The sequence below is a fragment of the Microcebus murinus genome, chromosome 5 (genome assembly GCF_040939455.1).
Source record: "Microcebus murinus isolate Inina chromosome 5, M.murinus_Inina_mat1.0, whole genome shotgun sequence".
Classification (NCBI taxonomy): domain Eukaryota; kingdom Metazoa; phylum Chordata; class Mammalia; order Primates; family Cheirogaleidae; genus Microcebus; species Microcebus murinus.
Genome location: NC_134108.1, coordinates 8,501,500 through 8,517,001, shown reverse-complemented (window position 1 = coordinate 8,517,001; position 15,502 = coordinate 8,501,500). Strand labels below are relative to the sequence as shown.

The 15,502-nt window shown below is 46.8% G+C and overlaps 1 protein-coding gene across 3 annotated transcripts in view; it reads left to right on the top strand.

The window, feature by feature from the left end:
• Positions 1-14,776, top strand: part of TULP4 (TUB like protein 4) — a 223,667-nt gene extending 208,891 nt beyond the window's left edge. For all 3 annotated transcript variants that reach the window (XM_012759592.3, XM_012759593.3, XM_012759594.3), the window contains exons 13-15: positions 2,921-3,064; positions 5,579-8,082; positions 9,626-14,776. In XM_012759592.3, the coding sequence (XP_012615046.1) occupies positions 2,921-3,064; positions 5,579-8,082; positions 9,626-9,742 (2,765 nt within the window). In that variant the 3' untranslated portion in view covers positions 9,743-14,776. The remainder of the gene's footprint in view (positions 1-2,920; positions 3,065-5,578; positions 8,083-9,625) is intronic.
• Positions 14,777-15,502: the final 726 nt, after the last annotated feature.

Below are 15,502 nucleotides of genomic sequence, written 5' to 3'. Positions count from 1 at the left end.
CTAGAGTCAAAAGAAACTCCTTCTGGAGAAAGTGGAGAAGAAGGCATCAAAGACTCTGAGAAGTAGGCTCTTGGTACAGTTCTTAGTGGTGAATGTCTGTAAGTTTTATTTCTCAGTACCAGATAAATACCCTGCCCAAGACAAGCTGAGACACAGAGGAAAACTGAACCAAAGGAGGAGTACAAAGCTGGGCCAGAACCCAGAATTTGCATTCTGATCTGTACTTTCTCCAGACGGCTAGTGATACCTTGTCGTGTTCACCTCAGAGACCACGAAGAATGGAAATTGCAGATCCTTTTCAAAGCAGCTCCTTCTGCAGGGCAGGCCTTGCCACCCAGCCCATCTTCCTTGGCTGCCTAATGTTCACACTGGACATGTCTTTCTGCAAGGCCAGCCCAGCCAGCTGGGGCCGTGGCCCTCCAGATGGAATGGGCTCTGTGGAACCTGCTAAAAATGGCTTTTGAAAAATTCTGAATCTGCCTGTAAGAGTTGTTTCATACATAAGTTCTTTACATAAATTATTCTTGCAAGTCAGATGTTTAAAGGACCTCTTGTTATGTATGCATCTCAGAAATTTGTTCACTAGTGCCATAGTTTGGATTTTTAACTTAGAGGTTTCTTACCTTAAAGAAAAAGAGGAATAAAAGTAAAACATAAAACTGACTTAAGAAATATTAACAACAGGCCGGGCGCGGTGGCTCACGCCTGTAATCCTAGCTCTCTGGGAGGCCGAGGCGGGCGGATTGCTTGAGGTCAGGAGTTCGAAACCAGCCTGAGCAAGAGCGAGACCCCGTCTCTACTATAAAATAGAAAGAAATTAATTGGCCAACTAATATATATACAAAAAATTAGCCGGGCATGGTGGCGAATGTCTGTAGTCCCAGCTACTCAGGAGGCTGAGGCAGGAGGATTGCTTGAGCCAGGAGTTTGAGGTTGCTATGAGCTAGGCTGACGCCATGGCACTCACTCTAGCCTGGGCAACAAAGCGAGACTCTGTCTCAAAAAAAAAAAAAAAAAGAAATATTAACAACAGACTGTCCCCTTACATACATAATGCAGAGAAATGCCTTATATTTGGAAACCTGGAAACTCTCTGATGACCACAAAAGCCTTTTGTTTATTTATTTATCAGTGCCCTATTGATGGATATGGTTGATTTTTAGTAACCACTGTTTGAATATCATGAATATCATGATTATCCCACGTCAGTAAGCTAAGAGCTTAACCATCTATATATAGTAAATATTGAAAAAGGGAATGGAAGTGAGAATTTATGTAATGGATCGTTTCATTCTACCTTTATTTCTTGGATATTGAGTAGATCTTAAAATGAGAGGGCCTGTGAAGTCCACACTCCCCCATTGTGAGCAAGAGAGCCTAAGACGGGAGCTTTCTGTATGATGGCAGCGGAATTACTGTCCTCATCATTGACCTTTTTAAAGAGCATTCTGGTCCATGATGTTACTGTTGTCAAGCTGAAAGAATTTTCCACTTGATTCTGTTAGAAAAAGAAATTAACTCTTGAATTCTAGAAGGTATGTTAAATATGGTAATCCCTTTAAATCTTTTCCAAAAAAAACAATATATGACATTCTAGTGGACCTAAAAAGTGAGTGCTGTTCCCAGGTTGGATAAGTTGTTTCCTTCAATTAGAACCTGGCCCATGACATTTTTTTTTAAATATTTGTCATTTCTTAATTTTAAAAATACATAACAGATTCAAAATTTAAAAGATTCAATGGGGTGCAACAGTAAAACTTCTCTCATCCTCAGCACCAGCCACCTAACTTGCTTCCCTGGGGCAACTGATACTGTTTCCCCCCGGGATGTTTTGTTTTATTGCCCTTTGTCAACCTGAATGACAAAGAGTAGCACGTTAATGCATCATTCTTAGTGTTTAACCCAGAATTTGTACTCCCTGTTGTGGGCCAGAGAGATGAACACAGAGTAAGGCCTTTCCCACTGTCGGCAGGAAAAGCCGCCTTAGCCCTCACCAGTCCTCGCACCCGCCCCACAGAGATACTGCAACAGACGCCACCAGTGCACCGCCTTGATGCTGGCCACTTGGCCAGGAGGCCGTTGGAGTGACAGCCGTGGGGATGGAATCCGGCTGACCTGAACAAGCATAATGAAGAATCTGTGTGCCTGCCCATGCCACAGCAAAGAGTATTAAACACAAAGGAAAGTTGACAGGGCAGTTTCATCCTGATTTTAACCGACTATGAAACTTAAATTCAGATTCATTATTTTTATTTTCTTTCCTCCAAATATTTTAGTTGCAACCTAGGTTTTCTCGTAAATATTCCTGTTAATCAAATTAAATCTCAGTTTTAAAAAAACTATGTGGAAATTCCCTATAAATCTCTATCCTGACCATTAAATTGAAATTGGAAGTCTGTGAAACAGGAATCCAGCCCTAAATGAAGGCAGCGTCCTGCTCCTCCTAGATGCCGTGTCACCGTCACTCCCAGCAGCTTTCAGACAGCTTCTGACTGCCCGAGGTTCCCCTGAGCACGGCACTCTGGTGATCACAACTATTTCCTCCAAATTATCCTCTGATTGCAAGCGAGGTTTTTAAAAAAGTATATTTTTCATACCCTAGCTCATTCTAAAAAAAAAGAATTTAAGTCTAAGATATGTTATTAACATTCAAAATTTGTAGTTTTATAGATAAACCTTAGCAAAGTGTCGGAGCTAGACCAAGAATTTGCAGTTACTGAATCCAGAACGGTGGCTGGGGCGGCCGCGTTGAGTGCCTGGGGAGGTGGGCAGCTCCTTCCAGACTCGGGCCTTGCCTGCACAGATCTGGCTTCGGGCGGCCGCAGAACCACAGCCCTCTATTTCTCTTCCTGGACTCTCCCGACACTTTGACTCTCCTCGGTGTGTCTCTATTAACTGTGCCCTTCCTCCTCCCCACCAGTAATCTATAAAACCAGCCTCCTGCATCTCCAGCCGCGGCAGATGACCATTTATCTCCCAGAAGTTCGGAAGATTTCCATGGACTATATTAATTTACCTGTCTTCAACCCAAATGTTTTCAGTGAAGATGAAGATGATTTACCAGGTGTGTTTGCGTGCATGAACTTGTCTGTCACAACCCTTCTTATGGGTTGTGCAACGTGGGCAGAGTGGGAAGTGGCTGAGGAGCACAGCCTGCTACCTGGGTTTAGAAAATTCCCACCTGCCTCGGTAAGGCTGACGGATACTATGACATGTCCCGGGAGTAAGGTCACAGATTGGCACCAGTTTGGGGAGGAGAGAAGCTACCAGAGTGTGGATGGTTAAGGTGACAGTGATGCCTTATGCTCATAGAACACTTCTAATATCACCTTCTATCTTTGCACTAACCCTCTTAGTCACATGCCCAGATACAGATAAGTTTGCAATACTAATCAAATACTAATACAAAATAAAAAGAGAACCAAAACCCGGTCTCATTGATCCAGGCCAGCCTTATCCTGTCAGTCCTGCTTAGAGAGCATCTCATTCCAGTGTGCTCAAACCTGCCCTGGCTCTAGGACACAAAGCCTTTACGTTTAAACACCTCTCTTCCACTGTGTAGTAATGGCTCAATGCATAGAGCCTTGGCCTGAGTTAAAGGTAAAGTCTAGTCCACGTCTTTTAAGTTCCAGTTGACAAATAGTAAATATCTGTATCTGTATCATCTTATGTTAATTTAAGTGTTTCCCAGTTGTGGGGAGGAGGAGTTCTTAAAGGGTGCCACTTTGATTAATAAATTAGAATGATTTCTAATTAGTCTGCCAATTAGTTGCATATAACCATTCTCAGTTACTCAAGGGTACTTGAATATCATTTGCCTTTCTAAGTAAAAGTCTACCTGTGATTTTATAGATACAGAGACTCCTCTGAGAGTACCTTGTTTCTGAGTCAGAGGAGTCCTGACATGGGCCACGACCTCTCCCAGAGCCAGATGTCCACGACCTGAGGGACTCTGGTCCCAGTTACGGGACATGGAGGGACACACATTCCAACTTGGGCTTTGCTCCTCACTTCCTCTTTGAACTTGAGGGAGGTGTTTACCTTCTCTCAGCCCACGCTTTTTACCTGGAAGGTGATGAAAGATGATTACTGTCCTTTCCAGCAGCAGCCATATTTGCATCTCTGGCGGGCTGCCTTTCCTGCGCAGGTGGAGCAAGTGTTCTAGACTAATGCAGTCCTGATGGGCAAGGTGTGCAGCCACATGAGTACCTGCAATTTGGTGAAGCCTTATACCTAGGCTTTATAGTGCATCCCCTGCGATTTCAGAATCTTTAGAACTTTTACACTTTCCCCTTAATGCCCTCCCCGTTTGCTTAGAATGCAACTAATATAGCTCTCTCTAATGTTCAGCTGTTGCCGTTGCTGTTTTTGTCTGTGGTTCCCAGTGAGAGGAGGGCTTAGATTTCATGATGGTGACGCGACAGAGGCTCTTCTCCTTTAAAGGGGAAAATACCTGCTGTCAATATTCCATACAGATGAGGGAACATCTGATGGAGGATCTGAACAGGAAATACAGGAGATGAGACAGGACCCAGACTTGTGCAGCCGGAGTGTAGTTATATCTTGCTTAGAGGACTCCAGGGAAAGGGGGAGAGTCTATTATAGGCATCCAGAGCAGGCTGAACTTTTGATAAACTAATAGCTGGCTTCCTTTCATAGTTGTTTTGGTGAAAGCCCAGCCAGCCTTTACAATTAGCCCATTAAATCATATTTCCTGACCATGTCCTAGTTGCCACCTAGTACTTAGCACTGTGCTTCCGGCTTCTGGATTGGTGGTGGTTTTATCTGAGTGGGGAGCCACAGTGCCAGAGTGCTCAGTGGGCACCTAACATTGGGCAGTGCAGGCAGCAGCTCTGAGCACCTGTCTGTAGCTCACTGCTCAGATGTACACTGTTAAACTCCCGCCATGTGCAAATAGGATATGAGATATATATATATATGTGTGTGTATATGTGACTCTACCTTACATGCTGTTTGAAATGCTAAAAAGCAGATGAATTAGGAAATGATCTTTCACCTGATAGGCAGATTTGCTAGAAGATTCTTCTCATTGGTTTCTCTACTACCTTTACATAGTTCTATTTATAGAAACTTAATTTACATACACATTTCAAATACACATCTGTCACACGACACTTCTCACACTAGCCAGCTCACAGTCATGGATGAGCCTCCTCGGAAGCATAGGCATCGTGAGTCTGCAGTGCGGTGTCATGCTGCTCCGTTGCCCTCTTCTTGCATAAAAGGATGGTGTTTTATGAATATTATCAATAAAGATTTCTTTAAACAATTATTTGTGATGTGCCATTGAGGCACATGGTGCCACATTCAGAAGGTTCAAAAGGAAGTTCACTGAAAAGCTCTGACAGCTCCCTTAGTTAGCAACAGCGGCCAGCAGGCTGCCCTGCAGAACCTACCTAACTTGTGTGACAGTCCTCCTTTCCCCAAGCAGACGCATCTCAATCTCCAGCAATTGCATTTTTTATGCAAAAGGACTGGATGAGACCAGATATTGCTTATCCTCACCCAATTCGTGGCAGTGTCTTGCAAGCAGTTTCTTTTTCTAATTTCCTTCCAGTGACCGGAGCATCTGGTGTCCCCGAGAGCAACCCACCTTGCACCGTGAACATCCCTATCGCACCGATCCACAGCTCAGCTCAGGCTATGTCCCCCACGCAGAGCATAGGGCTTGTGCAGTCCCTACTGGCCAATCAAAATGTGCAGCTGGATGTCCTGACCAACCAGACGACAGCCGTGGGGGCAGCAGAGCATGCAGGTGACAGTGCCACCCAGTACCCAGTTTCCAGCCGGTACTGCAATCCTGGCCAGGTGATTTTTGGAGGCGTGGAAATGGGCCGCATTGTTCCAAACCCCCCTCACCTGTCCCTGCCGCCACCACCACCACCGGGGCCCGTGCAGATGCCCACAGTGAGCCACGGAGACCGAGACCATGAGCACTTGCCAAAGTCAGCCAAGACCCTGAGGCCAGCGCCACAGCTGGCAGCTGAAGGGGATGCCGTGGCCTTTAGTGCCCCCCAGGAGGTCCAGGTGACAAAGATGAACCCTCCGCCCCCGTACCCAGGAACCATCCCTGCTGCCCCCACCACAGCAGCGCCCCCACCCCCTCTGCCGCCACCACAGCCTCCCGTGGACGTGTGCTTGAAGAAGAGCGACTTCTCCCTGTACCCCACGTCAGTGCATTACCAGACCCCTCTGGGCTACGAGAGGATCACCACCTTTGACAGCAGCGGCAACGTGGAGGAGGTGTGCCGGCCCCGAGCCCGGGTGCTGTGTTCCCAGAGCACCTACACCCTGCCTGGCCCGGGCAGCTCAGCCACCTTGAGGCTCACAGCCACCGAGAAGAAGATCCCTCAGCCCTGCACCAGTGCCACCCTGAACCGCCTGACCGTCCCTCGCTACTCCATCCCCACAGGGGACCCGCCCCCATATCCTGAAATTGCCAGCCAGCTGGCCCAGGGGCGGGCTGCGGTCCAGAGACCCGACAGCAGCCTTATCCACGCCACCCTGCGGAGGAACAACCGAGAGGCTGCGCTCAAGATGGCCCAGCTGGCCGACAGCCCGAGACCCCCCCTGCAGCCCCCCGCCAAGCCCAAGGGCGGGCCCGTGGGGGTGGTGGCGCAGCTCCCAGCTCGGCCCCCGCCTGCCCTGTACACTTGCAGCCAGTGCAGCAACGCAGGCCCGGGCTCGCAAGCCAGTGCGGCGCTGGCGCATGCCGTCAGCGCCTCCCCCCTGGCTTCCCAGTCCTCCTACAGCCTCCTGAGTCCCCCGGACAGCTCCCGCGACCGCACCGACTACGTCAACTCGGCCTTCACGGAGGACGAGGCCTTGGCCCAGCACTGTCCACTTGAGAAGCCCCTGAGGCACCCCCCACTGCCTGAAGCTGCTGTCACCTTGAAACGACCACCCCCTTACCAGTGGGACCCTGTGCTGGGTGAGGACATTTGGGTTCCTCAGGAAAGGACAGCACAGACTGTAGTGCCCAACCCCTTAAAACTGTCTCCTCTGATGCTAGGTCAGGGCCAGCACCTGGACGTGTCCCGAGTGCCCTTCGTCTCCCCCAAGTCCCCTGCCAGCCCCACTGCCACTTTCCAAACAGGCTATGGGATGGGAGTGCCATATCCAGGAAGCTATAACAACCCCCCTCTGCCTGGAGCGCAGGTTCCCTGCTCTCCCAAAGATGCCCTGTCCCCACCACCATTTGCACAACAGGAGCCTGCTGTCGTCCTCCAGCCCGTGTACCCGCCCAGCCTCTCCTATTGCACCTTGCCCCCCATGTACCCGGGAAGCAGCACGTGCTCCAGTTTACAGCTGCCACCTGTCGCCTTGCACCCGTGGAGTTCCTACAGCGCTTGCCCGCCTGTGCAGAACCCCCAGAGCACCCTGCCCCCCAAGCCACACTTGGTGGTAGAGAAGCCCCTTGTGTCCCCGCCACCCCCAGACCTCCAAAGCCACATGGGCACAGAAGTGATGGTAGAGACCACCGACAACTTCCAGGAAGTCCTCTCTCTGACAGAAAGCCCAGTCCCTCAGCGGACAGAAAAATTTGGAAAGAAGAACCGGAAGCGCCTGGACAGCCGTGCAGAGGAAGGAAACGTTCAGGCCATCACTGAGGGCAAAGTGAAGAAGGAGTCCAGGACTTTGAGTGACTTTAATTCCCTTATTTCTAGCCCCCGCCTGGGGAGAGAGAAGAAGAAGGTGAAAAGTCAGAAAGACCAGCTGAAGTCAAAGAAGTTGAATAAGACGAACGAGTTCCAGGACAGCTCCGAGAGCGAGCCCGAGCTGTTCATCAGCGGGGATGAGCTGATGAACCAGAGCCAGGGCAGCAAGAAGGGCTGGAAGAACAAGAGGACGCCCCGGGCCGCCAGCGAGCTGGAGGAGTCGCGGTGCCGGCGCGCCAGCGAGAAGGAGGACGGGCGGCTGGGCAGCCAGGGCTTCGTGTACGTGATGGCCAACAAGCAGCCCCTGTGGAACGAGGCCACCCAGGTGTACCAGCTGGACTTCGGAGGGCGGGTGACCCAGGAGTCGGCCAAGAACTTCCAGATCGAGTTGGAGGGGCGGCAGGTAAGACCCACAGGGGCTGGTGCCCTGTCAGTGCCCTGACCTTCGAGGAGCAATCTTCAAAAGGCCAAATGGGAAATGCAGAAAACAACTAGTATCTCTTAGGTGGAGCCAGGTGGGGTTATGATTTTCAGGGTAGCCACTGCTATCCTGTACTTATTTTCAATCTAAGCAATGTGCCTCCTGAGTATTTAAAGTAATGGTTCTACCAGACCTAGCAGGAAAGCTGCCTACCCTGTCTGACCACCCTAGAGGCTGGGGTGTCCAACTCTTTTTTTCTAGTATTTCCCATCATGTTCGTAGAGAACATTATACTCTATTCACTGACTTTTCTGCTTTTGGCGTGACAGAGTGACTTCTTCCTGGGGAATGTGAGGGCCAGTTCTCCCCGCCCTGTCCCCCACCACGTGCACCCTCTGACCTGCCCGCTCCGCCCTTCCCAGGTGACTCCATGGTCACTGGCTGCCTCATGCTGGTAAACAGGAGTCCCAGCTGCCGTGGGTTGTGCTTTGTTAAACTTGCATTTTTGTGTAGTTTTTTCCCTAGAGTATTGCCTGGTTTTTGTTTGCTTATTTCTCTGTGTATTTAAGTCACTCCCCAAGTCCCTGAGGGAACTAAATCTCCGTGTGTTTGCTGGCTCTCCTGCTGCAGCCTGGGATGGCCGCGCTAGTCCTGCTGTAGTCCCCTCTTCACCATCCCACAGGTTCCTTTCTCCACTCGCATCTAAATTCACATTTTTGTTAATTTCCCTGCTGTGTGCCTGGCAGTCCTCCAAGCCGGGGGTCGGCACACTGGCCCAAGACCAGCCTGGCCTGCTGCTTCTCTTTGTAAATAAAGTTTTATTGGAACACGGCCACTTAACCCAGTTGCTTAGTATCGTCCCCCACTGCCGCTTCCGTCCAGCAGCAGCAGGGAGAGTAGTCGTGGCGAAGACCGTATGACCCACAAACCCTAAAACATTTACCGTCAGCCCTTCACAGGACGTTTGTGGACCCCTGCTCTGGTGCTGGGACTGGGCAGCGAGGGACACAGAGAAAGCCCTGCCGCCGTGGTACCCACAGAGGCAGTGGGGGTGGAAACAGATGAGCGCGGCCCATGTGATAGGGTGAGGCACGGTGACCCCACAGGGAGTGGGCACAGCAAGTGGCAAGAATCCAAGGGAGCAGAGTGAGGTGGTGGAGCGTGGGGGAAGGCAGTGACAGGTGATGCTTCCCTTCCGAGGTCTCTTCTGGCCCATAGATGCTTCTTTCTTCTCTTCTTCCTTTCTTTCCTTGGTGAAGAAGCCACTTCATCTGGCCTGCAGAGTCCCCCACATCGGTGTCTCGCTCAGTCTCTCCATCGCGTTGTTTCATGTGGTCCTCGTCCCCTGATTTCCCACGGGCTTGTGACTAGACCTGGAAGCTCGGTGTGATTCAGAGTCACTTGTGTGGGCAGAAGCGTCTCACGGCTGCGCTGTCTGCTCCTGCCGGCCTCGGGCCTCGCAGGCCCGTGTCCTCTCTCCCGCCTTGCCCTCCTGTGACATCTTTGTTTCCCCGCCCTCCGCCAGGTGATGCAGTTTGGACGGATTGACGGCAACGCCTACATCCTAGACTTCCAGGCCCCCTTCTCAGCCGTGCAGGCCTTCGCAGTTGCCCTGGCCAACGTGACGCAGCGCCTCAAGTGAAGAGCCTGGCGTGGGAGGAGAGGAGGGCAGAGGCCCGATTGGAGACGTCAGAGCGCCCGCACAGGCCCGGGAGCCGGGGGACCAGAAGACTGCAGCGAAGCTGGAAGGGCCTGTCATGTCCAAGGAGAGAGAGGGCACTGACCTTCCGCTGTCTTATTTGGGCTTCATTAAACTTCATGTCTTTCTTTCCTTATGCGGTAGAGTGGCATTTGGAAGCAAAGGTTGCAAGGCACCTGGTGTTCTTTCAGGAAATGCAGCTTGGCTGTGGTGACATTCTGCTGTGTTTGCTTATGTCAGTGACCGCGACAAGGGCCCTTCGGAACGAAGACAGACCGCCTTACAGCCTGCCGTGCTTTCAGACAGAGGGCGCACGCGTCATTGTGCTCCTCCACGACACCTAGCCTTTATTACTGCTCCATCACCACTAGGGTAAAAACAAAACATTTCTAAACAACACAACCAAAAATCCTGAAGGTACAGGTTCTCTTGGGGAAGGGGAGGGACAGCATTGTATTCACACATACTGTGTTATTCCCCAGAAAGTGACTTGATTAGCAAAGGGTATGTGAGCGAATGCGCTGTGTTTGACTAATAAAAGTAGGCTCTCTACAGGGGTGCTGTCACTAGGTATAAATGTGATGTGCTCGTTGGTGACATTGGGGAAGGGATGACGAGCGAGGAGGGAGCGGCACAGAGGGGCAGGCTCACACACAAGGACAGCTGGGCGACTGACTGTGGGACACAGTAGTACAAGGGCTACGCTCCTCATCTGAGGGTGTTTATGTCGAAGGACACCACTGGTTTCATCGTTTGTCCAAGTTCCGTAGATCAGCAATGATCACTCAGTGTGAGTGAACGATCAGTGAATGATCAGACAGTGCAGTGCTGAGTCACTGGCCGAGAAACAGCCTCTATTCTCTCTGCCCCTTTTGTATTTTAATCTGGAACATGTTACTGTAAACATCTTTCCCATTAGGTATCACTGTTCTACACTTTCTCTTTTTGAAAGTATGGACAAGAGTTGATTTGAAACCACTCCTTTCCTCTTCTTGGCTACATTAAAATTCAGTTGACTAGAATTGTTTTCTATCAGATTAAAACTGTAACCAAAAGATTTTTAAGTATTGTGCCAGGGTATTAAAAGATAGGGTATGGTCCAATCTTTAACAAAAGTTTCATGATCTCTAAGGGAAAAAAAGAAGTTGTTTATTAACCATACAGAGTGTTTACTGAGGAGAGAAAACGTTAACGTTATAACACTTCAGGTAGCTGGTGGACCACACTTTAATTGCAAGAAGAAAAGTCTACCTAGTGTCTTGTTCCCGCTACCCCTCCTGAGAACACCGGGCCATATTCCAGCCCTGACAAGGCCTGTGGCTGTTTCAGTTATTCATTCTTGTGGTGTTTAGGGCAGGGCCAAAAAGGAGTTATCTCCTGGCTTTGGGTCCTGAATTTGGATTTTATTTGAAAACAGACAAGTGGAAAATACCATAAAAGGTATTTTCAAATTTAAAAGTTTTGTTAATTCCCTGTTTTTGTTTAAAAATTATAAAAGAAACTGGGCCATTTCTTTCCTAGAGCAAGGTGACATTACTCACCATTCTCTCTGAACCCCAAAGAAATACCAACCATGTTTTTAAATATGGTGACAGACATCTCCCAGCTAACACTTGAGTTTCTCATTTTGTATTTAAAAGTATCGGGCCTGGTTTTTTAGTGGGTACATTCTTCCAGAAAGCGTTTAGCAGTGTATTTAGAATTATCTAGTTCTTTTATGTGAGTTTCTGTTGCTTGTTACGGTGTCTCAGTGCTTATTATTAGTTGTGCAATAATAGTTATAGCCTATTTCTAAAATAATTTAAATGCAATTCTCCTGTTTTATTGTCTATGAGGTAATTATTTATCTTGCTTTTCATAGGGTTCTTAGGAATTATTTTGTTACTATGTATTAGTGAGTTATGCTCATTTTATTATTTATTTAGAAAAATAGTATCTTTGTAATAACTTACTTGGTAGCAGTATATTTTGCTGCAAGAAATAAAGAGGATATGATAGCAAGATTTTTTTGCTGGACGATTTGTAACTTTTTCTAATTGGGAAAAAAAATCCTATTTGTTTAAAAATAATTTTTTTTTATATTTTGTAATATTGATTATATATGAAGAATATTTCTTTGAGATAACATACCCTAAAATAATATGTTCCCTTCTTTTGAATATTTTATTTTTAGTTAAAAATAAAGGTTGATATGAAATGAGGAAGGGAGACCTATTAGGATGAGAGTAGCAAAGGAAGGAACTAGTAATAAGTTTCACTTTTTAAATTCTGATTGGTTTGTGAGATATAAAGACTACAAAAGCTTATATTTTAGAACTTTTCTTAATGAGAGCAGACATAAGGGGAAGACCTTGGAATGAAACCACAAATACATGTAAGAAGAAAAAGTGGATATTTGTAGCAAATAATTAACTTTTTAAATTCTTAGCTTACTCCCCAAGGCATTTTGCGCACACGGAGACACGGGCTTCCTGCCTCGCTGTGTGGCAGCCCCACTGTTGTGGCAGCCCCGCTGTGTGGCAGCCCCGCTGTGTGGCAGCCCCGCGGTGCACAGTAGCGCCTGTGTCTGCTTTGCTGCCAGGGCCCAAAGGAGGAGTCACTCTCACTCACCAAATCAGACTTCAGCTGACGGCCCTGCAAGTTGTCACATGGTGTCTTTTAAGTTAATGGCAGTTTTACTTATTTAAAAAAAAAAATGCTTCCATTCAATCTCTGTTGGTTAAAGTTAGTACTTTAAACAGAATTCTAAGCACTTCATGTTTATTAGTAGCAATTTATAAATATCAAGATACCTCATCGAATCCCTAAATTTAAAAATACTATTCCAGTAAAAAGCCAACTACAAAAAGAATTCATGACTTTTTGAGGGAAGCAGTGTATTAACAAACATAAAACCCAGTTTTGAATTTATCTCTAACCATCCAACCAAAGGCACGTTTGTGTACAGTATATACCCATTGAATGTACGGACCGAGAAAAACTGGGGCCAAAGAAGCAGGACGCTCTCTAAGCTCTAGTGCAGTGTAAGTCAAAGGACTCACACAGGTTGTGTTTTCCTCCGTAGCCGTTGTTCCCACATCAGCTGTCCTGCAAGGGCTTGTAAAAACATGCCATGCTTGTCTTGTAATCACAGCAGAAAGTTAGGAGACTCCCGGGGTCAAGCCTGCTCTGCCACAAAGCTGAGGGTGACCTTGGGCAAGTCCCTGGGGCTGGCCAGACTTCCATTTGTCTGTCTGTACGATGAAAGAAACAGCCTGGACAATCTTCTAAACTCTCTTCCAGCTATAACAGCCTCAGAGCTCAGAATGGAGCAGTTTCATCATTCCACTTTGCAAATGTGGAAAGTATGTTTCAAAACATTGCCTTTGTGTAGACATGTATTTCTTTTCCTGTGTTAATGAGCTATCTACTGAATATAAACCAGTGCATTTAAAATAATATCTTTAAAAAGTTCACTTCTAAATGCATTTGGAATCATGTCCTCACAGAATTGCACCAAAGCACTGATTCCAGGTAAGATAGGAGCGTCTATATGAGTGTGCCCTGCTCAAGTGATGTCCTTGAGAACAGCCCTAAAATAAGTCACCACCTGCCCCCAAAACCACAAAGTGAGTTCAAAAAAGAACAAAGGAAAATATGTCTAGGCTGACTTGAATTATTGAGTGTGCTGTGCCGCATGACACTATCTTCACGTTCAAAGGGTTTCTGGAAATGGAAAGTTTTCACCCAGCAACTATGAGAAAGGAACCCGTGTGTCCCTGTGTGGGCCATGTATCACTTGGCCAAGTCAATGGTTGTAAACAAAGTTAGTTGAGACAAAATGTGTCAAAACTGTCATTTGAGTTCCTAGGATGTTTGTAATAGCACACAACTCAAAACTCTTCACGTTTGTGGATTTCCTTTATCTCTGGCTGATAAAACTATCAAGGGTTGTGGCTTATTTTATTATTATTTTCTTTGGCTTTGTGCAATTTTCTTGTAACTTTACTCGTATCTACATTTTCTGTTTACAGTTCTTTTTAAGGGGAGGGGTAGGGTCCTAAGATCTCGTTTATTGTAGATAAAAAAATTTTTTTCGTGTTGTAGAAAAGCATGGGTTATGCGTTTGACTGAAAAAGGCACTGTATTATTTACCAAAGGGGTATTGTTTTTGCATTTTTTTATAAATGCATTATTTTGGTACTGTAAATTTGGACATAATTTCTGAGTTTATTACTACTGGCATTTTCTTTTTCCTTTTTTTTTTTTCTTTTAACCGTAAGTGGGCAATGCAGGTGCATAGGTCCCAGACCAAACAAGACCACCAGCATGTTCTTGTCCAAACCTGGGGAATGGTGTGCACTGCTTTGTGCAGCTCAGTTCCTCTAATGTTTTTAATTCAGCATCCTGCTTTGTTTTACTTTCCAAGCAAGATATGTTGAGATTCCCAACTGCATTTTAATAAGCTCACCCTTACTTGCCTCTCTTATGTATTTTGTGTATTAGATTGTGCAGGAGGCTTCTAGAAGGCATTAATGGTTTGCATTCAAAATGTGGTTTGTCCAAATTATTTTCTGTCTTTATTATTGAGATGGATTAATCTTATTTTTTTCTTGATGATTTGAAGTTGTAAGAGTTGTCCAGCTATTGCTTAATAAAATTTTACAGATCAAAACAATCAATTGTGTGCAGAATTCAGATGTGGGTCTTGAGTCCTCTGAGAAGAAAACGCCTCACTTTTTTGGCATGACCTACTAACCCTCCAGTTGCTTCTCGGGTCCCTGGGCAACTGCCTGCAGTGACTCGAGCCCCTAAGATCCTAGTCATCATGTTACCCATTTTGAGAGGTCAGAGATTGGGCTTTTTAATGAGTTGATTTGAGTTTGTTGTTGCTTTTTCTTGTCTTTTCTAAAAAGGACTTAAGAATGCATCTGTATAGCTCCTATCAGATCAGAGGTGCTAAATAACATCTTTGTAGGAAACTTAAAGCCAGGTTTTCAACAATTCAACTGTAAGTGCTCATGTAAGTGTTAATTATTGTTACTGGTGAGTGTTCAGTGAGCCTCCTCCCTCTGCCCTGGAGTTCCCTATGGCTATGGCAGGTGGGAAGGGGCGCATGGGACGTCTACCTGTGAGCAGTGCAGTACGTGTGCATGCTTACAGAACTACCCTTTTAGGGCTTTATTTTAAAGAATAGGGAATCAATTTAGCTCTCCTGCCCTCACCCCAAAAACTCAGTGCTTAGAAGAGAAATGACCACCTCATTGAGATCACATTGCAGTTTTCCAAGGGTGCAGAGATACTAACCACAGCTAAATCTCCTAACTCCATTATGAAGTAGATGCTTTGCCTCCCTTTCTTTCAGAAGAAAATTGGAGCACTGAGAAGTTAAAATGATTGCTGGATTCTATAGACAAAAGCCAATCCTGAAATAGAACCCGAGATTTCTGGGTTACATTAATGAATAGACCTAGTTTATTCCCGGACTTCTCACTCTAGTGTTTAGTAATGATTTGCCTGTAATGAGCTATGAGCTCCTTACACTTAGCTATCTTCTGTGAAAAGAGCTATTACAGATGGGCCACCTGTGCCCTCGTCAGGTGAGCTCATCCACTCTACAAAGGGGATTTGAGTGCCTGGCACTGCATTTTGAAGAGTATTGGCTCACAGGCTGCCTTACCCAGCAGGCATCACCGAGGAGCAGGTCTGTGTGGGTTGATTTCC